The sequence below is a fragment of the Thamnophis sirtalis genome, unplaced genomic scaffold (assembly GCF_051295495.1).
Source record: "Thamnophis sirtalis isolate CommonGarterSnake01/CBP01778 unplaced genomic scaffold, rThaSir2_p1.2 scaffold_3, whole genome shotgun sequence".
Classification (NCBI taxonomy): Eukaryota; Metazoa; Chordata; class Lepidosauria; order Squamata; family Natricidae; genus Thamnophis; species Thamnophis sirtalis.
The window spans coordinates 57910640-57937120 of NW_028261383.1; the positions used below are offsets into that span (position 1 = coordinate 57910640).

The 26481-nt window shown below is 37.6% G+C and overlaps 1 protein-coding gene across 3 annotated transcripts; it reads left to right on the forward strand.

The window, feature by feature from the left end:
* On the forward strand, window positions 1-20649 carry IRAK2 (interleukin 1 receptor associated kinase 2). Of its 3 annotated transcripts, XM_014059150.2 has the most exons (14): window positions 1-431; window positions 556-774; window positions 3443-3622; window positions 4674-4838; window positions 5924-6033; window positions 9875-10069; window positions 11207-11253; window positions 14542-14656; window positions 16099-16208; window positions 17240-17435; window positions 17835-17897; window positions 18459-18659; window positions 18828-19281; window positions 20395-20649. In XM_014059150.2, the coding sequence occupies exons 2-14, from the start codon at window positions 582-584 to the stop codon at window positions 20505-20507; spliced, it is 2142 nt and encodes a 713-aa protein (XP_013914625.2). In that variant the 5' UTR covers window positions 1-431; window positions 556-581; the 3' UTR covers window positions 20508-20649. The 3 variants fall into 3 exon arrangements, with proteins under 3 accessions (XP_013914625.2, XP_013914624.2, XP_087565055.1); XM_014059149.2 differs by having other exon boundaries at window positions 1-774; XM_087708929.1 differs by having other exon boundaries at window positions 1-774; window positions 9899-10069.
* The last annotated feature ends 5832 nt before the right edge of the window (window positions 20650-26481 follow it).

Here is a 26481-nt window from a genome sequence, read left to right on the forward strand (position 1 = left end):
TCTACTAAAAACAAATATTGTACTGTCCTTTCCTGTAAGCGAAGCGTCCGTCTCCCGTCCCCACGAAATTCTGGCCGCCCGAAAGTGTTTACCCCTGCCCGCTGCGCTGCCTCCTTTCCTTTCAGAGCCTCGTTCCTTTTCCCCCAGAAGTGACCTAGAAACGGGGCGATCGAGGCTTCCCTTGACGTTTTGAAATGCCCCACTTTGTTAAAAGTCAAAGGCTCTTACGATCCGCGGCGATCAGGTACAGCCCCGGAGAGACAGAGCGCGAAAAAACCCCGCGTTGCGTCATGTGTAGAAATTGACGTCAGGAAGGGTGGAACCCGGGGAGCTCGGGGTGGAGCCGAGTCCCTTCAGACAACAGGTCTGAAAGCCGAGCTCCGCGCGGTGAGCAGAGAAGCAGCACCTCGTCCTAGGACGCCGGTCTCGGGGTGCGGCAAGTTAGGGAAAGCGGGCTCGACTTTTTTAACCTGCCGCCCTGAAAGGAAGGCGAGCCCGGCGCTGTTGCGGGGCCTCGCTCTCCAGGAAGAAAATTCACCTTCTCTTTCTCATTAGGACATCTGGACGGGCAGCTCCTGCGAATGGCTAAAGGTAAAGAGACGGGAATTCCCAAGCCTGTGACGCAAGTGGAGAGCGAAATGGCTCAGCCGCCGTCCTGTTCCTTGGAAGGGTCCAGCCCCTCGTCTCCTTACCTCCACAATTTGCCCTCCTGGGTGCTGGAGGACTTTTGCCAGAAGATGGATTGCCTCAACGAGTACGACTGGATGCGCTTTGGTGAGAAAACCGAGTGGGTGGGAGAGAAGGGAGAGGATGTTGCTGTTTGGGTCTTCTGCTTCGGCAGCTGAATGAAGGTGAATGAATAGAATTAGAATTCTTTATTGGCTAAGTGTACTTGGAGAAACAAGGAATTTGGCTTCGGTGCTGAAGCTCACAGTGTACATAAAAGCTATAAGTGATAAATCATGATCATAGTCATCATAAAAATACATTCAACCCTAAATCATAAGACACAACACTTAGCGGTAGTCTTAGGATACTAAATAAGCAATCAACATAAATAATACTAGTAAACTAAATAAAACAATATAAATCGTAAAGATACAAGTAACAAAGTCATAGTCATAAATAGAAAAGGAGATAGGTACCATAATAGGAAATATGATAATAATAGTAATACAGTAATACACTTAGTAAATAATTTGACAGTATTGTGGGAATTAGTTGTTTAACAAAGTGATGGCATAGGGGGAAACTGTTCCTGTGTCTAGTTGTTCTGATGAATACACAAAACACATACACACACACACACACTTTAAAACCTCACAAAAGTATATTATACAATATTGTATATCTTTGCTCTAATGAACTGAAATGTTAGATCTTGCAAATTCTGGCAGTGTGCCTACCCACCCACCCCCAATGCCAGAAAGAATTTAAACTGTATTGGTAAAATAATGATATAATCTCTTAAAGTTTTAGAAATCTACTAAAATAAATGTCCCTGGGCATTTCTCAATAACATATGGCATCTATGTGAAAGATTGGAATCATTTTGGAGCTGCATTTCTTATTTCTGTTTCTGTTCTGTTTTGTAATAAAAGAACTATCTCTTTTTAAAAATGGAGATGATGAAATGATGATGATGATGAAAATTAATCTCATCTGTCAATGGAAGTGCCTTAACAGTAAAATGATTTTGATTCCTTTAAGAGGCTTTGGTAGTTTTAACAAAAGACATTTCCTGTAAAAGTTATTCACTTATTGTGATCTGTCCTTATTGCTTAACCTGTCTGATAAAATGCTTTTTGTTAGAGCTGTGCCTCTTCTTCATTATCTTGAAATAAAAAAGAGCTTAGTGAAAATGTGATCTTTATGTCTCCATCTGTATGTTCTGGCTATGAGGGTCCTCTTGGAATCTTTGGGTGTAAATTGTTCTTTTGATTTTCCCACTTTTTTTAAAATTAACAGAAGTATTTCAAGAAATACGTCATACATAAGAAAGCCTGTATAATCATTGGCTTTTTAGTTCACAAACAATTATGAATCAAGATGTATGAATTGCTGGATTGCATTCTTGAAGAATGAGGGATTAATAGTCTGCTGTGGAGTGATTTCCCATCAATGAGGAGAGGGGCAGCTCTTCTGTGTATGGTATTGCTTGTACAGGAGAAAGATACCTCTTAAAGATACTTCTACCCCCGCACTTATGCATGTTGAATTCCAATGTGTAAGCAGTTACTTTCCTGATCACTTATGGGAAGAATTACCTCTAGATAAACAGCAGAATTTGCTAGTTACTTGCATAATAGGAATAAAATTTACCTATTTCTTTCAATACTCACTGGTGGGGCAAGACATATGACTGGATAGCTGGTCATTTGATGCACCACTGATGTTCATAGATGATAGCAGAAAAAAATGAGGAAATGTAGAAAATACTTCCCAACCTTGTGACAAAGCTGTTGTGATCACAAAATGCCATTATTAAAAAAATGAATGCAGTGCTGCACTTGAGGTCCACCCATGAAAAAGCTTTTCTCTCTTCCAAGTTCTAGGGCATCAGCAATTTATATCTTTTTCATAGAACAATAAAATAGGCTGTTATATGGGCAATCAAGCGACTTGTAGAGAACTTTGGCCAAACATTGTTTCCTTATAGTTGCCAATCATCTGCTAAAAACACATGGAACTGTGGTGAGACCTTCCTAGCCACTACTACCTATAACCATTCTGTTACACAATATTTAGAATAATGTTAGTCAGAAGTAGGATAATTTATACATTTCCAAATTATGTAATCCTCCAGTTCCCACCAATTTTAGCCAGCATTACCAGAATTCAGGGAAGATGGATATTCAAGTCCTACAAAATCTGAATAGCTGCATGATTCTTTTCTAGATACCCATAGCATTAGCTGGCAACTGTCCTCTTGCATAGCTTAAAGCACTATTATTCTGTTTTGTGTTGTATCTTCTGAATTGTTAAGGTGCAGATCTGTGTCGTCATGCAGACAACATTGGTAATTGAATAAGGTAAAAATAAATTCAGATACGTAAGCTATGCTATATGAAACTTTTCAATCTAAGGAGCATCACTAAATCCAAAGTAGATCTTAGGGATTGAGAATGTAGAACATTATCACAGTCAAAACTATTCTCTGTGATCATAGTATTGAGGAACTTGATCCATGTCAGATGCTGTTAAGCTACAAATCTCAGATTTCTTCATGATCTGCCATCCTGGTTTGAATTGAGATTTGTAGTACAGCAACATCTGAAGAGGTTTCCCACACACCATTCAATAATATAAAGCTCTGGATTAAATTCTGAGGTAAAACCATGAGAATTTTCATGTCTTTCAGATTCAACAAGTTCAATTGGATGGTAAATACGTGTGAAAGGAAAGTGGCCTGTTAATCAAAATTGTCTGGTTTTGCTTTCAGCATCTCATGTGATAACTGACCAGACTGAGCTGAGAAAAATCAAATGCATGGAAAAAGCAGGAATTAGTATAACAAGAGAACTGATGTGGTGGTGGGGAGTGCGGCTTGCGACGGTCCAACAATTGTTGGAACTTCTGCAGGAATTGGAGTTTTACAGAGCAGCACAAGTGATTTCAGATTGTAAGTACCATCTGTCTTTTCTTGACCTGGGTAAGTGAAAATATGCAAAGAGCAGAAAAAATCGTAAGAAGTACAAAGCTTAAATAAGGACATCAGATGAGGTTTATACTAGTTTATACTAACATATTTCTGGTTGTTTCTGCGTCATCCATATACCTTTGATACCTTGCCTTTTGTTCTTTAACCTTCGCATTTCTCCACTGCATTACAGACTGGCAGATTCCAGTAGTATGAAATTTTATTCTACTGCATTGTTTTCAATAAAAGGCTGAACAGGAACGTTGAAGAAAAGATGGGAATTTCTGAAATATAATAGCATCTGCAGCATTTTGGAATGTTTCCCTGAGGTCACTGAATTCCTGTTATTTGCTCCAGAGAATTCAGATATTTATCTCAATGCAGCTTATACTCATTGTAGAAGATGGGTGTTCATTTGCACCCAATGCCCCACCCAGAAACAAATGAAATACAGGTAGTCCTCAACTTATTACCACAATTGATTTTATTAAGTGAGTTTTGCCCCTTTACTACAACTTTTTTGCTACATTTGTTAAATGAATCACAGCACTTGTTAAGTTAGTAACATGGTTGTTAAATGAATTTGGTTTCCCCACTGACTTTGCTTGTCAGAAAGTTTCAAAAGGGGATCATATGACTCCAGGATATTGCAACCATCATAAATGTGAGTCAGTTGTCAAGCATCTGAATGTAAATCACATGACCATGCTGCAACGGTCATAAGTGTAAAAATGGTCATAAGTCAGTTTTTTCAGTGCCGTTGTATCTTGAACAAACTGTTGTAAGTCAAGGACTACCTGTATAACTGAAAAATTTAAAAGTTTATTATAGAGAAGGAATAGATTTTGAAATCTACATATTGTTATAGATTGTTCTTCATCAAGAACAATCACTGGTATCTGTACAAGTGTAAATTCAAGTATTTTGAGCAGAAAACCCCTCTGAATTGAATTTACAGGTCTCAATATCCTATTGTTCTGGCTCTACATGTGTACAATTAGGAATTCTCTACCAATGTATTTTATATTTACAGGGAAGTCACAAAATAATGATTCTGCCAGGACTCTTTTGAAGTCCCCTGAACAGGAGAAGGACTTGGCACATGAAAATGGGAAGGAAAATAAAGAGAAAATAGGAAATGGGATGGAAGTATCACCATCATTGCCATACTTGACACAGATGCATAAAAGACAGAATGGTATGGGTCAAAAAGCATTTAGATTTTTTTAAATCCTTAAGTTTTGTTTAGTTAATGAAGGGAAGAAGCTGCCAGCCACTGCTGATTGTGTACATGCAACATCTTATTTCTTAAATGTGCTATCAAATGCAATACTTTGTTTTCTTGATTCATTCAAAACAAATTAAACTCTTTTCCACACTAGAGGTTGATAGTTGTCGGGCTTATCTTGCATAACCATCATCACACAAATTCATCTGTTTCCTAGGGTGCAGAAGAGTGATTAGACTCATGCATCACATCACCCTATGACTAATTCCACATAATTTGTTGAACTATTCATAATGGCCTGGCTTATGCATCATACTAAGCAATAAGTCACACAGGGAAATTTTCCTCATATTGGTATATGATAAATATATTGAATTTCAATTCCCATAAATTCTAGCCTGACATGCTGTCTTTGGATTTATTTATTGATTTATTTTATTTGTTTGCTGCCAATCTTGCCATAAGATAAGGTGGCTTACAACATTAAATGGATAATTGAAATTTGAACTCCAGACATCTGAAAAGCTCCAGGATGAGTGGATCTGCTTTCTGGCACAAAGAAGTAAAGTCACCATTGAGTTGAATTCAATCTCTAAGGTCTATGTAAAGAGATCCACATAGTTTTCTTTACAATAGTCTAAAAATGATTTTGCTATTTCTCTCTTCCAGGATGTTTCATCAAATTCACAGTGTAGTATATGGGCCAGAATTACTTAGTAGCCTCCTGTCTAAATAGTTAGTAGATGTAGCCTTGCATAGCTTTGTCAAGATCAGCCACAATTGACTAGTGTCTGCAACTCAATTTTAAAATGCTAGAACATGGATGTCAAACTCACGCTGTCATGTTGTCGTCACATGATGTAGCGTGACTTTCCCTCTCTTCACTAAACCCAGGGTGGGCATCAACTGCCCGTGGTTGACACCCCTGTGCTAGAGGATTTTTGACTGTTTTAATTTTTACTGAGTACAGATATTTGAAATGAAACAAATCTTCCTCACCTCTGACTCCAAAACTGCAGAAGTAGCCTCTAATGTATTTCATTTTATTATTTCAGATCCTCTTTTAAAAGTAGATTCAGATGTGCCTCCTTTATCTCTACCGCCAACTTCCATGGACCTTCCACATTCTTTACATTCAAATTTCTCAGATTTCTCAAATGGAAAGGTAAAGACCAGGAAAACTTACTCTATTTTAAACTTTTTTCTATGGGTCATATTTATTGCATTTAACTAAAATACTCCCCAGTCAGTAAAATATATTACTTAAGTATATTGATAGTAAAACATATTAAACTAATAAGATATTAATTTTTTAAACAATTTTTATTTGTTTTTGAATAAGGACAAACAAACATAAATAATAAAAAAACCCATCTTCCATTACAAATTGTAGAAAGTGTGTCAGTTGGTTACAGTATTTCCATGCATCTCTTCCATAGTCACCACCTGCTTTTCATATCAAATCACATATTTTAAATTCACCTATCTTCATGTATATCACAATTATTATATCTCGACCTTAATTTGACTATAATTGTTTTTACGTGCTTTTATATATAATATTCAAAATCTAGAATAAGATTATATAAAATTCCATTAAATCAACCTAAGATCATCCAATCACAATACATCTTTATAACATATTCTAGATAAGCTTTTAAACCTCCTCTCATAATCTCCATGTGTTGTTTATATAAAATTTCATATTATCAAACTAATATATCTATATGAATTGTTATCATTATTAATCATTATTTAACTATAGCTATTGTTGCTTCATTTTATACATACTACTAGTAAACTAAATTTAGCTTAATTTTTATTATACATTTTCATTGCATCAACTTGTATCCCTCCAGCAATAGTATGGTCTTATATCTCTTACCATTTGTAACATTAATGTTCTAGTTACTTTCTTAATAAATCTTGTATAAACCTCCCTTGGCAACATGCTGTTCCTTTCGTATCTCACAAAAGCTTGAAACCCAACATTTGCTCCCTCCATTAGCTTATCTTTGGTTATCGCTAGTGCTTCTATCAAGATTTCTCTCCTTATATCCATCAATTTTTGTCTCTTTTCTTCTTCTGTGCTTTGAAGTCTGGGGTAGTTCCAATCCATCCATCTCCCCTTTCCATATTCTGCCCTTGTCATTACCAACCACGCTCACTTTGTTGTCAGTATCTAGTTTTCTTATCTCTTTGCTGATTTTTTTCTTCCATCTTTTGAACTCTGTCTCCACTTTCTTCATTTGGTAAACATCCTCAGTTTCTCCATCAGATTGTTCTGTTTTGTATTCCATATTCTCCAATCTCTTCTCAATTCTCTCTGTCACAACTAATAGATTTTGAATTTCAAACATAATCATTTGCAATGTTACAGTTTCTTTTTCCTGCTCAGCCATTCTTTCAATTTTGCAGACGTTGCCACTATAGGGTTCAAGGCTATTTTAATAAACTTCAAACAGGTTCCTTTATTATCTTTCAAGTCAAAATGTTGTCTTCCCTTCAATAGCTAGTGATAGAACTTCCAAAAGCCACCTGTATAAACAACTTGTGCTCTTCCTACTATCACTGTCAGTAAACAAACTGAAAGAACCTTGAATCTCAAGTGATCAAAGAGAAAGAAGAAAAAACAATGTATCCAGCCTCCAACCTCTAAGTGGCAGTGTGACTGCTTTTCCTCCTGTTGTTACAACCCTCTTTATAATGCTTCTTATTTTCTTCTTTATATTCCAAGCTTAAGAAAGAAAAAACTCTTAAATGGAGATAAAAAACAATCCAATCAATCAAATCAAGCATTATAAAAAAGAAGGAGAATTTTAATCCATAGGTATAAGCGAAAGTGAAAAAAGAAGAAGAAAGAATTAATCCATTCAGTTTAAAAAATAGGGAGCCCCTGCAAAAGTTCCATCCGTGAAAAAAAAATTAGAAACTGGATAACACACTAAGTTCAATGCAGATCAATCTCGCCGCCTACAGTCTTCTGTCTTCAATCTTAACTTAACTTTTTTTTTCTTGAGTAGTCTCTTCCTCTAATAATAAAATTTCCTCACCAATTCGACACACTTTTTCTTTCCGCTTTCTTCTCGTTCCGGAGCTGTCCCAACTTCAGCAGCTTCATTAGCTACGTTTCTGTTGCTGGAAAAAAAAAGGCTATTTCCTGGATCTTTCAGGGACTTTGCGGTGTCCCTGAGATGAGCTGGAGGTGCCCTTCTCAATCACCGTCTCTGCGGGACGGTTTAGGTCCAAATGGACCGTCCAGCAGCAGAAATTCGACTGCGATGTCAGAACACCAAGATCGTATGTTGTGCTGTCGTGACGTCAGCTCTCTTCCAATAAGATATTAATTTGAAATATACAGTAAGGGTTTTAAAAACTCTATTATCGGTATTATCAGCTATATTTTTATCAGTAAAAATAATTCTATGCATAGTTAGCAACTATCTCTGTAAAATCTTTTGTTCAAATAAGAGAAATTTTTCATTAGAGATGACTTGTTTGAAAAGGTTATTATGCAAGAGGCAAAGTAAAGCATAACAGTTAAGATGTTGGCGTTTAAGGCAGCTGTCAAAACAAAATCCTGGATCCCAGTTTTTTTCAAAAGAAGCTAAGCAACAATATAACACCCCTTCCAAAAACTTGCAGTTCAGCTAAATTATCCTTTATTTGAGGCAGTAAATCCTACAAACATCTTGGATTTGAATCTGGTATTAAAATGCAATTAATAAATTAAATACTTATAAATTTGACATTCGTACACTAAACTAAGCCTATTGCCCAGTCTAATGTTATGAAAAACTACCCATATATTCAAGGTTGAATATATTTATCCCATTCCAGGAAGTAGCATCCAAATATGCTGCATTCATACGATATATGAAACAATGCATATTAGTACCTGGCAGTTAAAATAGAAAAAAGACCAAAGAAGGTATAAGAAAATATAAATAAGAAAGTATTATATTAGTTTTTAGTAACATTCCATGTCATCTCTTCAAACTTCTAAGATTTTATATCACAAAAAAACACCACCCAACTTTCAAAATAAGGTGGCAACAAAACTGAGCATACCCAGTCAAAATAAAAATTAAGCTTCTACAGTGGTTAAAATGGCCATGAAACCTGCTCCCACAAACCACCTGGAAGACATTGCAAATGTAGAGAATTATAACGAAGAACCTATTCTATTGATTCCCTAGCATAATTGATACCACTAATCTATTGATTCCCTAGCATAATTGATACCACTAATCAAATCAAATTGAAATGTACACTTTTAGATAGGCAATTCTAGTGGTAACCAGAATTACCGTATTTTTGGAGTATAAGATGCACCAGAGTATAAGACTCACCAAGGATTTGAAGAGGCAAATAAAAAAAGTTATTGCACTTCCCAAAAACAGCCCGTTTTTTTTCCCCAAAAGAAGGCATGAATAGCCTCTAGGAAGCTTGCAGAGTGCTCCTGCGGGGGGAGGGGGCAAAAATGAGCAAAAACCAGCCCATTTTTTGCAAAAACGGGCCCGTTTTTCATTAAAAAGGGGGCATGGATAGCCTTTAGGAAGCTTATAGAGTGTTCCTGGGGGGGGGGCAAAAATGAGCAAAAACCAGCCCATTTTTTGCAAAAACGGGCCCGTTTTTCATTAAAAAGGGGGCATGGATAGCCTTTAGGAAGCTTATAGAGTGTTCCTGGGGGCTGGGGGTAAAATTGAGCAAAAACGGGCCGTTGTTTGCTCATTTCTGCCCTCCCCAGCCCCAGGAGCTCCCAGAGGCTATACATGGCCATTTTAGTGAAGGGGCGTGGTTTCAGGAGGCAAAAAATGCTGTATTCAGTGTATAAGATGCACCCAGATTTTCAGCCTCTTTTTTGAGGGAAAAATGTACTTCTTATACTCCGAAAAATATGGTAGGTGTAGTTATTTTGGAATGACACCCTGTGATGTGGCTTGAAAGTAATTTTTCTGATGTTTACCAAAATATCAGTCATATCTTTTCTCTTAAATGTATAACTCTATAGTTCTTCCATTCCTCAGGAGAAAGCTTCTCCTAATCGTGACACTGCAAGCCTTTTGTGGATGCCAAGGGAAGTAGAAATTGTCACCAGCGGCTTCAATGAAAAAAACCGAATTAGTGAAGGCCTCTTTGCTACTACTTACAGAGGTCAGAGAGATAATGCTCACTATGTTGTTAAAAAACTAAAAGAGGTATGTGTCTGTCTTCATTTATTTCATGAATTGAACAAAATTAGAAAGGCATGTGCAAAGCTGGTTAACTTTAGAGGGAGGTCTCTATATAGCTATATTGGATTCCTGGCACTGCCATTCCCATCCCTAGCACTGTGTTTTTGAAAGAAGACTCTTGGCGGTTATCTCCACCACTTTAGTGGAGAAGAGCCAAGGTGTTACAGTGGTTAGAGTGCAGTACTGCAGGCTACTTCAACTGACAGCTAGCTGCAATTCTGCAGTTCAAATCTCACCGGCTCAAGGTTGATTCAGCCTTCCATCCTCCCGAGGTGGGAAAATGAGGACCCAGATTGTAAGGGGAAACAGGCTGACTCTGTAAACTGCTTAGAGAGGGCTGTAAAAGCACTATGAAGCGGTATATAAGTGCTATTGCTATTTAGAAATGGTCTGCAATAATTTCAAAGGGCATCTTTTGTTTATAAGTATTGAACCCAGACTGGCTTATCAGAGCCAAATCGAGCAAGAGAGAACAAATTCAAAAATCCAGATCCTCCGTTATTATTAGGAGTTGAGATACATAATTTTGGATTATTATAATGGGGTTAATTTTATTGAGTTAGAACCAAATAGCATTAAATGTTGAACCTATTTATGTTGATGAGAGAAAGATGTGAAAGTCTTGTCACTTTTGGGTCATCTTTTCTACAAAGCTGTATACATTACTTATACAAATGTAATACAATATAAATACAGATTTCAATTAACCTCCCAGTTAAATCAGTAAATCAGCCTGGTTTAAAATAGTAGAATTTAAAAAACAAGCAAAAAATGACTTCACTTTTAAAATTGTAGTGTTGAAAATACAGATATAATAGTACAATGTGATTTCATTCTATACCGATATATATATATATATATAGTGTTAGTGAAATGCAATGTATGAGCATGTTGGCAGAGAACTCTTGGATCTTGAATTACTGATGAAATTGGTTGTAGCAGAATAAACATACTAGCCTCTCCTTCTCCAATTCCGATTGTCACTTCGAGTTTAATAGAGTCAAACAAGTTATAGAAAATGGCTAGTATATACTGTATATAATAATATGTGTAAGTATGAACTTACTGTTCCGAAAAATAATAGAATTCTCTTTATTCCAGAATGAGGCCCAAGTATTTTTTCGTACAGAAGTGCAAATCTGCTTTCGGTAAGTAGCTAGACAACATTTTAGTGGGTAAAAGCAGTAGATGACAATGTTAGTTTACCTTGTGAACCAGACTTATTCAGGATAGCGAGATGGATGGTATAAAAATTTAATAAATAAATGAAACAGACGTACATTTCAAAGGTGAGTTATAAGTCCATGTCTTCAGCACCATGACAACTTTGAACAGTTGCTGAATAAATGGGTGTTATGTGAGGATTGTATGTGTGTGTCTTTTAGTCTGTCAATGTTTTTACATTTTATTTTTGCTATTTTAGCTTTAATAAGAAAATTGTTCTCTTTGAGAAACGTTGGAGCTCGGGTGGGCATTGTAACAATCTCATTCATTTTTTCTTTTCTAGTTCAGTCTAGTAAAATAAACCTTTTATCTTCAAAAAGTATTAACTTAGGATTTGCATCAGAGAGGCCCAGAATATGGGTGGCTTGCATTACAAATGACCTCAAAAAAAATGATTTTAGACACAGAGAAATAAACACATAATTTCCTTAGTTACATGTTACCTTTTTCCAGAGTCAAGCTCTCCCACCGGGAATTTCTTGAGCCTAAATTCAAGCTCTTGAAATTTTCTGGTTCCTGTGACTAAGCCTGTTAAATATTTATATTGCATAATAATTATTATTCTTCAAATTTACCAGGGGGAATTGCCTGGAATCCTTGTGAAATGCTGCTCCGTTACTGGAAAGGGAAAATAGATCTCCCTTTAATTAACTGGCTATGTAGGAGTAGAAAATTGCTAGAAACAATACAATTTCTTTTTTGTATAACGTGCAGTAAATAAGTTAATATAAGTAGCAAAGCAATGAAAGGAGAACAAACAAAATAAGAAATGAGTTTTTCTTTCTTAAAGTTACAAAATATAGTCAATAAAAGATATAAATAACTTCCACAACGGAAGCACTTCCTGATGAAAAATTACTTCACCCTGAAGAATTAGAAAGTGAATGTTTAATCCAGGGAAGATTTCTTAATTTAGTTGTGGATTTGTGTTGGAATGTCTAACAGACTCTGATAACATGTAGGAGGGAACAAAGACTGTTACAGAAGAAAGGAGAGCTATTACAGAAGAGATTTTTGAGTCTAGGAAGTGAGGGAACACAAGAGACTCAGGCTAATTCTGCTTTAAACCATCTTAAGGTTTAAGTTGATCTGGAGAAGTACTGTGGCAGGCTGGCTAGATTCTGTTACAACACTCAACTTTTTATTTCTATTGTTTAAATCAGAGGTATGGGCAAAGCTGAGTAAAAAAAATCAAGATGGCAGCCTTCACTGCAATTGAAGCCATGCTTTTTGTTTATATGTATAACATGTACAGTACATGAGAGAAGGGACAGGATCAGGCTATCATCTTGACTCTCTTAACCATTCCCCTCCACCTGCAGAATCCCTTGGTTAAAATAAAATTTAAAAAGTTCTCATTAAATAGTATTAACAGAGTGAAAAAAGCTAAACATATTAGAAATATGTTTAGCCTAACCAAAAAAGCAACAATAAAAATCTCTATGAGAACCATGAACATCTATAGAATGAATTCAGTTATTGGATTTATCAATAAAGGGGACCACATAGGAACATAATGCATCATCTAATGTTTTAGAGCACAAAGTCTTTTAAAAACCAATAAACTCATAGCAGGAATCCATTCCTTAAAATTACAATACTTTTTTCCCAGTATCATAGGATTATCCTCTTTATGGTGCCCCAAGACCGATAGCCAAAGTTCTCCATAAGGAGGCAGTTCCATACTTTAGGGATATAATTCAATATTGTATTTGTCATGGTATGAAATACAAATATATTATATTAATAAAAACATAAAAGTATTAGAAATGAAGAGCTACTTTAATTTCCTTTTACATCTTTCTTCAGTGGCTGGGGGAGAATTTACAAAGGAAAGCTTATTCCCCCCGCACAATTATAACTATTAAATGCCTTCAACTATTTCAGAAACTAGTATCTTATTGCTAAAACTACAGTATATGCTATTTTAGTTATTATGCCACGCCTACCAAGCCACGTCCACAGAACCGGTAGTAAATTTCACCACTGCTTTACACTATATTGTTTAAAGTTCAATATCATGTCTTAGTTTTATATCTGTAATATATTTATTGCTGACCTCTATATTTCTTTTGTCTTAAAGCCTATGTATATATCTGCATTGCTACTCTTTATAGACCTATACTCCTTTTGTAAGCACAACAGACCCTCTGTAGTTTAAGCAATGATGCCTGTATTAGGAGTGCCAGCAGCCCTGGCAAAAAGTTTCTCTCTCACTGTAGGCTAACAAGTCCGTCCTGCAGGGGAGATGAATAGTTGTCTGCTGCATCTATTTATCTCCGTCCCCTGCCTTTTATCTCCAGAGCTAGGATGAGGCTTCGCTAACAGCTATGGCTCTTCCTTCCCAAGGATCAGCCGACGGATTTCCACTGCTCTCCTCTCCTCTGCCTTCTGCACATCAGGCACTGGACCCATTTGTTCCTCCTCTTCCTCACCAGCCACCTCCTGACCTGGGAGTTGTTGCCTCTCCATTTGAGGGCTTACGGCTGGCCCAAACTCAGCCTCTGTCTCTCTCTTTCTCTGCCAGCTCCATTCCCTATTCCCCCTCAGTACCCTCAAGTTGCCTTGATGCTGACCCTGACTCCCATGCCTCCTTCTCATGTGATTCGCTTGTTGGAGGGGCTGGTGGCCAATAATAGGGTTTGATCTCTGTGTTATCTTTTTTTGTTTCAGTTTTCTGTTCTTGTTCTATCAAAATCATTGCTTATTTTTTGCCTTTTATGCCTGTTTGCTTCTAGATAGGCTTTGTAGCTCTTCTACTCTTTTGACCCTCAGCTCCATCTGAAGGAAAGGGCCGGAGGAACCTTTAGCAATAGCAATAGCAGTTAGACTTGTATACCGCTTCATAGGGCTTTCAGCCCTCTCTAAGCGGTTTACAGAGTCAGCATATTGCCCCCACAGTCTGGGTCCTCATTTCACCCACCTCGGAAAGATAGAAGGCTAAGTCAACCTTGAGCCGGTGAGATTAGAACCGCTGAACTGCAGATAACAGTCAGCTGAAGTGGCCTGGAGTACTGCACCCTAACCACTGCGCCACCTCGGCTCTTCCCTCAAACAAGGTCTTGTGAGATTTTGGATTTGTGTGTCTTATGTTTCTTAGATCTTGTCGTATTGTGTATGTTATAATGTTTGAATTCTTGGCAAATGTCCTATGGGATTGTGATTATAATTGCAATAAATGGATAAATACATTTTTTTCAAATGCCTTTTAGATGTTGCCATCCTAATATTCTACAGTTGTTGGGTTTCTGTGTAGAAAGTGGCCTGCACTCCTTGATTTATCCCTATATGGAAAATGGATCATTACTGGACAGGCTACAGTGTCAGGTAAGCAACAGCATGCATTTTTAAAAGGAAGCTCTTCTGTCAGCTCAGCCAGCATGAAAGGGTTTATGGGAGTTACATTCTAACAAACAATATTTCGAAGAAATGAGATTGCTCATTGAAGTTGATGTGAGATTGCAGAAATAGGGGAAAAGATGCCTTGTCTGTATCACTAGCAGGAAGGCAAAGGGCTAAGGAGGAATCAGCCACTCCCAAGTACAGAAGCATCAATTTAACACTTGTTTAGCCTCGAGAATTTGCTTCCCTAAACCTTTCAAAAAGATCTAGGTTGCAGTGATAAACCAGTGGATACTTTAGGATTGAAAATCTGGTTGTGTTTAGGCAGTAAGCTGTGCTTGATCATTTATTTTATTTTATTTATTTATGATGAAATTTATTTGCTAGTCATCTTGTTTCAAAGCAACTCTGGGCAGCATTCAAAATAAAAAATCAAAAAAAAAATCAAATATAAATATAGCCAATAAAATTACAATACAAGCAGAATAAAATTATTGACACACAATGGAGAAGGAGACAGCCCAATTCACAGGGAATGGGGAGGAGGGTTTAGCTCTTACTTAATCGACCAGCTGCAGTTTGAAACAATTGACCATATGATTCTGTTAAGTATTGCTCTTTGGCTTACTTACTTATCGGAATTCAGAATGACTGTTAATAACAGGTGGTCCTTGCTTAACAACCACTCTTTCAGTGACTGAATTTAAAATGGTACCTATGACTGGTCCCCAAATGTTTGGCTGTTGCAATGACCCCACAGCCAGGTGATTACTTTTTCTGACCTTCAATACCAGCTTCTGTTGCAGTATGTTTAGCTGTTGCTATGCAGAAGGGGTGTCAAACTCAAGGCCTATGGGCCAAATCCAGCCCACAGGGTGCTTAGATCTGGCCTGCGGGATCTCCCTGGAAACAGCAAAGGATAGTGACGTGCAGCCCTTCTCCACTCTGTTTTTGGCTGTGATGGCCTCCTGCAGCTCTCTGCCAGTGAAAATGGAGCTCAATTTTCACTGGCAGAAGACTGCAGGACATCGAACTGGCCATGCCCCCTGCCCCCACCAAGGTAAAACACAACCCTGATGTGGTCCTTAATGAATTCAAGTTTGACACTCCTACTATACAGTTAGGGTTTTGGGGGGAGGGCGCTCCTAGGAGCACAACATATTCCATATTCTGTAATTCTATTTTGGAAGGAAGTATAGGTACTTTTCCAGAGCTTGGTGTCCCCCAAATAGACTGAACTACAATTTCTATCTCCAATCCTCATGGAAATGATGGTAGTTGCAATCCAATACAGTATCAGGTTCAAGAGGCTGAAATATGTGGGAGTAGAGCAGTACGTGAAAACTATTCCCAATGTGTTATTCATTTTGTGTCATTCATTGCAAAACACTCATGTTTTTAAAGATCCATTGTTCTTTCTGTTGCAGGATAGTTCTGAAGCATTATCATGGGAGAAACGCACCAGCATATCTTTGGGATTAATTAAAGCCATTCAACATTTACATCAGTTTGGAATTATTCATGGAAATATAAAAAGGTGGGGATGTGCATTTAAAATAGCATTTACTTCTTTATGCATCCTATTATATATTACTTAATGAACTACTTAAGCTTCTATCTGATTAAAAATGTTGTGTTTTCATAAGAAAGGAGTATAGCTAAACAACATCAGCTCAGTGCTGGATCCTCCCTAGCAACTTTGTCTTCAATAAATTTTAAGTAACACAGGATGTAACTGACTCATAAAGTTCTTCCTCCTACATAGATGCACCCTCACACATGCATACACATAGACACAGACACACAAACAGCTGGCTTGGCTTTCATGACTAAAAAAGGGGAAATAAAAACACCCCTTCAGTACTTCAAGGCAAACTTAAATTTAGAAGTAATCCAATGGGTCAGACAAATCCTCAAGAGTCGCGAAATTAGTTAATTAAAAATGTACTGTAATCATTTCTTACCTGAATCTACAGTGCACATCTGCAGCTGCCCCCTCAGCTGATTTTGGCTTTCTTTCCCTTGTCATAAGTAGGGCAGAACAACTAGAAGAGAGTACTTGAAGGGAAAAATTAGAATGCACCCTCTGTTCTTTTATTCATTTATTGTGCCTAATACATTGTCTAATTATTTTATCACCAGATGTATAGAGTTGCCTTCAGGGAGAGGGGAAACATACAAGTTTCATAATTTTTTTAAAAAACATGAATACTTATTTTCTTAAGAAAGTCATTTGTTTTCCTAATTAAGAAATTGTCATGTAAATAAAATATTGTTGGCTGATAATGGCATAATTTATATTTTATAGTACCTTCTTCACGTTACACTTTATTAGAATTCAAATGCATGTAGTATTAATGACATGAATTAACTGCCATTTCTTATAGTTTTAAAACCAGGTTTTGGTCTCACGTTTGTTTAACTGATGTTTATCAGATAATAATGGTGTTTTGATAATAATGCTGTTTATCAGTTAATAATGCTGTTTAGGGTTAATTTCTAATTCACATTCAAAGATCAATGTTGTAACTAATATTTTATTTGTATTTTTATCTCCTATACAAACAGTTCCAATGTTTTGCTGGATGCAAACTTTGTACCACAACTTGGACATTCTGGTCTTAGACTGCATCCTGTGGAAAAGAAATCGGAATATACTGTGATAAAAACCAAGGTCTTGAAAGCTTCACTAGCTTACTTCCCAGAAGATTTTGTCAGGCATGGGCAGCTAACTGAAAAAGTGGATATATTTGCTTGTGGAATTGTAAGTTTTTGTTCTTCATGAATAATCTTACATACTTCTCATGCCAAGAATTGGACATGTTTTCCTTTATTTAAGCATGATAACTTACTTTCAGTGCATAAATTAGTAAAATGTCAAGAGGTTATTTCATAAAATTATGCTTGGAGATTGAAAATTTATAAATAAGCTCATTTTTCCATGCCAAGGACATTGGTAAGCACCATTTGTGCTATGTTGTGTCTTGGTGTCTTAAGGGAAAAAAGGGTTTTGGATTGTAAGACTAGGGAAGACTTCTGCCTAAGACTGAAGAGAGAAGCTGCCCATTAGCATAGGCAATAGTGATCTCTATAGGCTTGGTTTTATGTGTGTGTGTGTGTGTGTGTGTGTGTGTGTAAAATCTAATTGTAATCATTTTTCTAGGTTTTAGCAGAAATTCTGACTGGCATGAAAGCAGTAGATGAAAGAAGAAATCCTATTTTTCTGGTATGTAAAAAATTTATTTTGGAAGATTTAAGCATTTGAAGAAAGACCCTGAGAGTGAGCAGTTCTCAGACTGGAGAATGTAGTTTTTGAATCATTGTTATTTTATGCAGTTCACTTGTTCCACGTCTATATGAGAAGGTGCATGGGGTTCCTTCCTGTTCCCTTCCCTCCCCGCCCCCAAATAAGCAGATGTTGCTGGGGGAATGAGAAAAAAACAGGATTGCAAGAGTAGCTGAGCATCTGTCATAGAATGTTTAAAAATTACCATAGCAGCAGCCTGGCAATATTGAAGCAGCCACAACTTCCCAAAATTCCATTCCTCAGAGTCATGGATTTGGGCCACATTATGTAATTTAGCTCCTTTGAGGTACCTTTGCTCAAAAATTGTTGCCCTATAATACACCATTTTGCCCTGTTAAAATTTGAGGAACTATTTAGTAATATGTAGAAAACAGAATTATTACTTTCAATTTCATTATGTAAGTGAACAAAAAACAGAAGAATTCTTTAAAGGACAGAGAAATAATATCATCCGCATTCTTCCAACTCTTTCTTTAACAGAAAGATGCCTTGCTTGAAGAACTCAGAATGGCAAAAGAATTGTCTTGTATTAAGGAGAAAAACTTTGAAAATCTTGCTGCCATACAAATATGTTACAAATATCAAGATAAGCAAACTGTTTGTTTGCCAGAAACAGTTTCTTTATGCTTGGCCACTTCTGTCTGCATTTGCCTGCGGAAAAAGAATGCAAACACAAAAGAGGTAAATATAATCAGCTTGTTAGTGGAGATGCTCTTACTATGTAGTGCCTTTATTTTCTTTATTTTATTGGATTTAAGAGTAAGTAAACTCTTAAGTAAAAATAGGGAAATTGTTTTATTTCAATGAGGAAAATAGAAACAATCTATTTAACATTCTTGTCAAAAACAGGTGAATGAAATGATAGAAATTGCAGATCATCAAACAAGATCTCAGAACATGTCAGAAAGCAGAAATCTTGGACTCCTCACCAATATTCCAGAAGAAACCAACGATGAACCAGCTAGTCCCTTCAATGTTGATTTCTATGGTCATAACCACCAGGCCTCTGCCAATTCTGGATCTCTAAACTGTGTCACTACATTACCACCTTGCATAAAAGTTTTGCCTCCTGAAACATACTCTGAGCAGATTTTGCGGGAACCTTGTGAGTCAGATGAATCCTGTAACTTTTCATGGGACACTGGAGAACATGCTTCCTGCTGTGCACCCCCCGAACACAATCTGGAGCCAGAAAATCTTTCTTTCACTAAACCTGTGATGTTCACAGCAAAAAATACAGACTCTGACAGAAAAACAAATCAACAGCAGAGAAAAAATGATGGCGCTGCTTGTTCCTCCCAAGGTAAAAGATAATATTTAAATATTTTCTTGAGATTGATAGAAATTAATAATGTCAAAGGTTCTGTGGAAAGTTTGATACAGCATCACAGAAATAACAATGACATACAACAATTACTCCTCAGGCCCAAGTGAGGAGAGAGTGAAACAATGCCTGAAGTCAGCAGTAAATCAGAAAGGGTAAACAAGGTGAAGTAAATCAAATTACAGTACTGTTTTCTGGGAAAATATTCACTCCAATATATATTTATTCTTGTGCTGATTGGATAGCACTCATATTTAAAAACCTACATGGTGCTGGAAGCTCATATGCCAGATGTAGTAAAGAATGTATTTTACCAATTTGGCTAGTTTGTCAGCTGCATGCTTGTTTGTCAGATGATGCTTGCACCGGTGACCTCTAGATTAAATTTTGAAAGTAGTTGGAAATACTGGAATATGCCTGATAAGAGTTTTGATTAGAGCTGTCTGTACAAAACATATACTGCTAATTCTATTAACTGTTTAGCTAATTGGTTGGTTTCCAGGTCTGTTCATTGGGATTATATTCTTTCTCTCTTATAAATTGAGAGATTTGACTCATTTTCTCTCTACACTAGTAATCCAACAGGTCAGGTTGAATTAAGAGAAAGAGACTAGAGTAAAGTCACTCAAGTCAATTTCCATAGCTGAAAGTAACTTAACTTAGGTCTCACCAGTCCTAATTTTGATTTTACTATTCTAAGTAATATGACTCCCAAATGCTCAGGATTTGCACCTACATAGTCCATAAGATTTCTGTGGAGTCTTTGATCTGGTGGTTTGTTTCCCTGGTGATACTCAAGCACCAGAATTCTTCACAAAGGGGATTCCCTTTGCTTTTGTTCAGGATTTGGCTTTCAAAAGCAAACCAGAAGTCTTGGACTGCTCTTTTGTGACAACTTTTGGATTCTTTTAACTGTTATGTTTGCATTTTTAAAAATCTTTTTCTTTTCATGGTATTTAGCTTTCTGATTAATTGTTTATTTGTTTTAGACATTGTGTTGAAATGCATTCCATTAAAGTTCTCAATGAAATGGAGACAAAACTTGTATATTAATTATTTTGATCACTGATATTACTTTCTCTTTTATTTCAGCTTTAATGAAAGAAATAAAAATAAATGATAAAAAGAAGCAGCTAATGGAAAAAATAACATTATATGATGAAAATAAGATAAACAGTTATGACCTTTTTGAATCTTCAATATAAATATATTTCTATCAGTTATGACTTCAGAAGATGGAGCATTTCTTCACCAGCAAAATGCATTTCTTAATGTACTGTTATACTTATATATACAAGAAAGCCATGCTGATGTTGCATAATGAAAAAGCCTTCTTTTTCAAATCCATTTATATATAAGATATAAATAAATATTTTATTTTCCTGTTCTGGTTGAAATTATTTTGTTGAATCCAGCAAAAATAAGCCAAAAAAAGATATAAAACAGTAGCATTCTTCAATTGCAACTGATTACTAGTTGGTATATTCTCTGAAAACAAATGTATTTTTCTTATTTTGTACATGGTATTGAATTAGATAATCACTAGGTCTCCCTATAATTTGCTTATAATTTGTAAGATAATGACTCAAAACCTGGGGTATATATATGTCAGTGACATGTGGTGAGGTTTATGGCTGGTGAGGCAAAAAGAAAGAAAGCAGCTTTTGGCCGCCCTGCTGCTATGTCCGACATAGAGGCGTCCTGCCTCTATGTCGGTCATAGCGGCAGGGCGGCTTTTGCCCGCTTTCAAGAAAGCTTTCTTGAAAGCGGCTTTTGCCCAATGGATGATTCTGCTTAACTGTTTAAAAAAGCCTCTAAAAAACGCCCTCTACAGGAGAAGGCAAGAGAACCACGTGCCTCATCTACATAAGGAATTTTTCGGCTTTTAACCCTTGCTTAACTCTGCTCGAATGATCATAAAGTCAGACTAAATGAGGCACGTGATTCTACTATTCTGTACCCTGGTTATTATCCTAGCAGAGTTTCCCAATCTTTCTGGTTTTGCAGACTGGCTGTGGTGGAGGGCAGAGAGGGGATGGCAAGCATGCACATGTGTGTGCAGCTCCATTTGGCACAAGTGCCATGCATGCGCATTTGCTGCTCATGCAAATGGGGATGGATGTGCAATTTCACCCAAAGTTTCCATGGTCTGGTTGCAAACTAGTGGGTCGCAGCCCAGAGATTGGGCATATATTGAAAATTAAACAGGCCTTAATTTGACCTTAAGCAGACCAATTTTGTTGCAGACAAAACTGGATGGCTGTTTCACACACTTTTGAGGTTTTTGCAGAATATAAAATGCTACAACATCACTTCTATATTTGGAGAATGTAGGGATGACTGAGTGGTAAGATGGACTCTCCTGACACTGACTTGAATAATTTTGTGTTATGAATAAATTCACAAATTCTATGGATATTGGAACTTTTTGGTGGGCTGGGAATGGGAGTGTATAATAGTGACATCTAGTCTCATCAGTCTAGTTTTAGGTCCTTCAGAACCTGATTTATCTCTTTCATTCATTTGGTAACACAAAGCAAGAAGAAATACTATTGTTTATGCCCAGCCATGGTGGGGCACCTCCTGGAGGAGGACCTGGCTGGAATTACTCAGGGACTTGTTACAAACTGATACTCTGAAATGGTTTCCCTCTACAAGGTAGGCTGATCCTTTGGGTGGTGACCTTCTCAAAATTAGTAAGGTGATAGTTCAATGCTAAACCTTCTGTAGGATTGTGGTGTGTAATCTGGAACTGGTATTTACTTAGGATTATTTATTGTATCTCTTGTTTTTATTTAAGACATTTTTAAAGAGTTGCTTCACAGTGAGATGGACAGTATATAAATTTAATAACAATAAATGTTATATTTATTGATGTAATAATCATTATCAGAGGTTTTAAAAACTAATTGCAAGAAGCATGAAGAACATACTACTAGTACTAATGTACTATTACTTATTCTTCTATATCAAGAGTTTCTTGAAGCGTTGTCTGAGGACACTGGGGAATCCCCCTGAGACCCTCTCTGGGATCCATGAAATCAAAATTTGCCAGATATTAAAAATATTTGGAAAAAGAATGTCATATTTTACTTATTTTTGTTAAAAATATTTTCCAGAAAAATATATGTTACTATATAATGGCATTATTATTTTTACATGATTCAATAAATAAATATTCTATAAATTTGTCCAGTTTTAATTTTTAATACAGCAAATGGTGATAAATATGACCCATATAAACAAAAGGTCTTTTGGAGTCCTCCATAATTTTTTTAAAATTGGGAGAGATTCTGAGAGGAAAAACATCTCAAAACCTATTCTACAGGTGAAACTCGAAAAATTAGAATATTGTGCAGAAGTTCATTTATTCCAGTATTGCAACTTAAAAGGTGAAACTAATATGAGACAGACTCATTACCATATTTTTCGGAGTATAAGATGAACCTTTTTTCCTCAAAAAAGAGGCTGAAAATCTGGGTATACATTATACATGTACATCGAATACAGCATATTTTTGCCTCCTGAAGACTTGCCCCCTTGACCAAAATGGCCTTGCATAGCCTTATGAAGGCTTTCAGAGAGCTCCTGGGGGCTGGGGAGGGCAGAAATGAGCAAACCATGGGCCATTTTTGCCCCCACCCCCACCCCCAGCAGCACTCTATAAGCCTCCATAAGGCTATGCATGCATTTTTTTTGACAAAAAAGGGGTCTGTTTTGGTGAAAAATGGGCCAGTTTTTGCTCATTTTTGGCCCTTCACCTCCGCCAGGAGCACTGCAAGCCCCCCCAAGGCTATTCATGCCTTTTATTTGAAAAAAATGGGCCCGTTTTTGCCAAAAACGAGTCATTTTGGGGAGGTTTGCATAGTGCAAAATCTTTTTTTTTTCTTTTTGGAAATCTCTTTAACTGATTGATGAGAATTACGTTGATCAAGGGCTGTGCCAACAGGAACAAAGTTAGGTGCTGTAGATTGTCAGCTATTTCCTTCTCCAGTACATGGATAAATACACCTGGAAACATCTACCTACCTACCTACCCTCTCCCTACCTACCTACTGTATTTCTCCCTCCCCCACTCTCTTATCCCTCTATCTACCTACCTACATACTCTCCCTACCTACCTACTGTATTTCTCTCTCTCTCTATCCCTCTACCTACCTACAATCTCTATCTCCATACCTACTATATTCCTCCCTCCCTCTCTTTATCCCTCTTATCTACCTACCTACCTACACTTTCTCTCTACCTATCTACTGTATTTCTCTATTTCTCTCTATCCCTCTACCTACCTACTCTCTCTCCCACCTACCTACTGTATTCCACTTTCTATTTCTCTCTCTATCCCTCTCCCTACCTACCTATAATCTCTCTCTCTCCCTCCTTCCCTCCCTATTATATTTCTCCCTCCCTGTCTCTATCCCTCTACCTACCTACCTACTCTCTCTCTCCCTATCTACTGTATTTCTCTATTTCTCTCTATCCCTCTACCTACCTACCTACCTACTCTCTCTCCCTCCCTACCTACCTACTGTATTTCTCTTTCTTTCTCTCCCTCTCTATCCCTCTATCTACCTACCTACTTTTTTTTAATTTGTCTCTTCAAAACCTTGGTGCGTCTTATACTCCGAAAAATACGGTACATGCAAAGCAAGATAGTTCAAGCCATGATTTGTCATAATTGTGATGATTATGGCTTACAGCTCAAGAAAACCCAAATCCACAATCTCAGAAAATTAGAATATTGCGAAAAGGTGCAATATTCTAGGCTCAAAGTGTCCCACTCTAATCAGCTATTAAGCCATAACACGTGCAAAGGGTTCCTGAGCCTTTAAATGGTCTCTCTGTCTGGTTTGGTAGGAATCACATTCATGGGAAAGACTGCTGACCTAACAGTTGTGCAGAAAACCATCATTGACTCCCTCCATAAGGAGGTAAAGCCTCAAAAGGTAATTGCAAAAGAAGTTGGATGTTCCCAAAGTGCTGTATCAAAGCACATTAATAGAAAGTTATGTGGAAGGGAAAAGTGTGGAAGAAAAAGGTGCCTTGTGCAGCAGGGATGACCGCAGCCTGGAGAGGATTGTCAGGAAAAGCCATTCAAAAGTGTTGGGGACTTTTACAAGGAGTGGACTGAGGCTGGAGTCAGTGCATCAAGAGCCACCACATACAGACTGATCCTGGACATGGGCTTCAATTCCTCTTGTCAAACTGCTCCTGAACAACATCAGAAGCATCTTATCTGGGCTAAAGAAAAACAGACCTGGTTTGTTGCTCAGTGTCCAAAGTTCTCTTTTCTGATGAGAGCAACTTTTGCATCTCATTTGGAAACCAAGGACCGGGAGTATGGAGGAAGAATGGAGGCACACACTGCAAGATGCTTGAAGTCCAGTGTGAAATTTCCACAGTCTGTGTTGATTTGGAGAGCCATGTCATCTGCTGATGTTGGTCCACTGTGCTTCATTAAGTCCAGGGTCAACTCAGCCATCTACAGGAGATTTTGGAGCACTTCATGCTTCCTTCCACAGGTGAGCTTTATGGGGATGTTGACTTCATTTTCCAGCAGGACCTGGCACCTGCCCACACTGCCAAAAGCACCAAAACCTGGTTCAATGATTGTTGGGATTACTGTGCTTGATTGACCAGCAAACTTGTCTGACCTGAGCCCCATAGAGAATCTATGGGGCATTGCCAAGAGAAAGATGAGAGACATGAGACCGAACAATGCAGAAAAGCTGAAGGCTGCTATTGAAGCATCCTGGTCTTCCATAACACCTCAGCAGTGCCACAGGCTGATAGCTTCCATGCCATGCTGCATTGAGGCAGTAATTGCTGCAAAAGGGGCCCAAACTATGTACTGAGTACATATGCATGCTTATATTTTTCAGAGGTCCAATATTGTTCTATGTACAATCCTTGTTTTATTGATTGCATGTAATATTCTAATTTTCAGAGACAGTGGATTTGGGGTTTTCATGAGCTGTAAGCCATAATCATCCCAATTATGACAAATCACAGCTTGAACTATCTTGCTTTGCATGTAATGAGTCTATCTCATATATTAGTTTTACCTTCTAAGTTGCATTACTGAAATAAATGAACTTTTGCACGATATTCTAATTTTTCGAGTTTCACCTGTATATAGCTTCCACTTACTCCATAAATGACTACACTCAAATATCTAGCACAATGGTATTCCTAGCTGTTTCTTGCAAGATAATCTGCCATAGCTTCTTCTGTCCCCTTTTATCCTGAAATAAACACTGTGGAAATTTCTCTTATCTCAGTACCAGCTGGAGGCATCATTAGTCCTATTTCACTGAGGGAGAGGCAGAGGAGCTCTCCTTAGAGCAGTGGTTCCCAAACTTGGCAACTTTAAGACTTGTGGACTTCAACTCCCAGAGTTCTCCAGCCAGAAGAGCTAGCTGGAGAATTCTGGGAGTTGAAGTCCACAAGTCTTAAAGTTGCCAAGTTTGGGAACCACTGCCTTAGAGGAGGACATTTCATAAGTAGATAAATAGTGCTTGGAAGAAGAGGAAGAATAATTCTCCCTTTTCTCCAAATTTGGCAAATGCTGTTCTTTCCATTGGCCCACAGCAGGTGTATCCAAACTGAGCCTCTATAAGACCTGTGTACTGGGAATTCACAAGTCCAAAATGTTGCACAAATTGGATATCCCTGATCTACATTTGGTGGTAATGAGGACCCAGAGGCAGCAGCAGGATTGAGGAAAAATGCATTTAGAAACATAATAAATTGATGACAGAAAAACAGCGAGCGATCCATTGAGTTTTTTGTTTGTTCTGTCTGCAAAGAAACATAAATCCTTCCATTCAGCCACCATGAAGCCAAAGCTGAATAAGTTTCTCGGATGAGAAGCGAAACGTTTTCAAAGAAAAACCAGGAAGTCCAGTTGCCTCTTAAAAAAAAAAAAAAAAAAAAAAGCACCTTTGGGACAAAACTACCACTACTTTCACTTTCCCAGAAGCGGCCGTTCAAATGGCTCACACCTATTGCCATCCGAGCACCCACGTGACCTGAAACTAAAGCCCCGCCCTTCCAGGCTCAGGCCTCCAAGTCAAGGCAGCTTTTCCAGCTTCGAAGGCTTCCGAGCCCCCCCTTCGCAATCCCGGACGCTTTTGGGGAGGTGTTTCTCGGAGTCGGGGGGGAGTGGCGGCGCGCGGC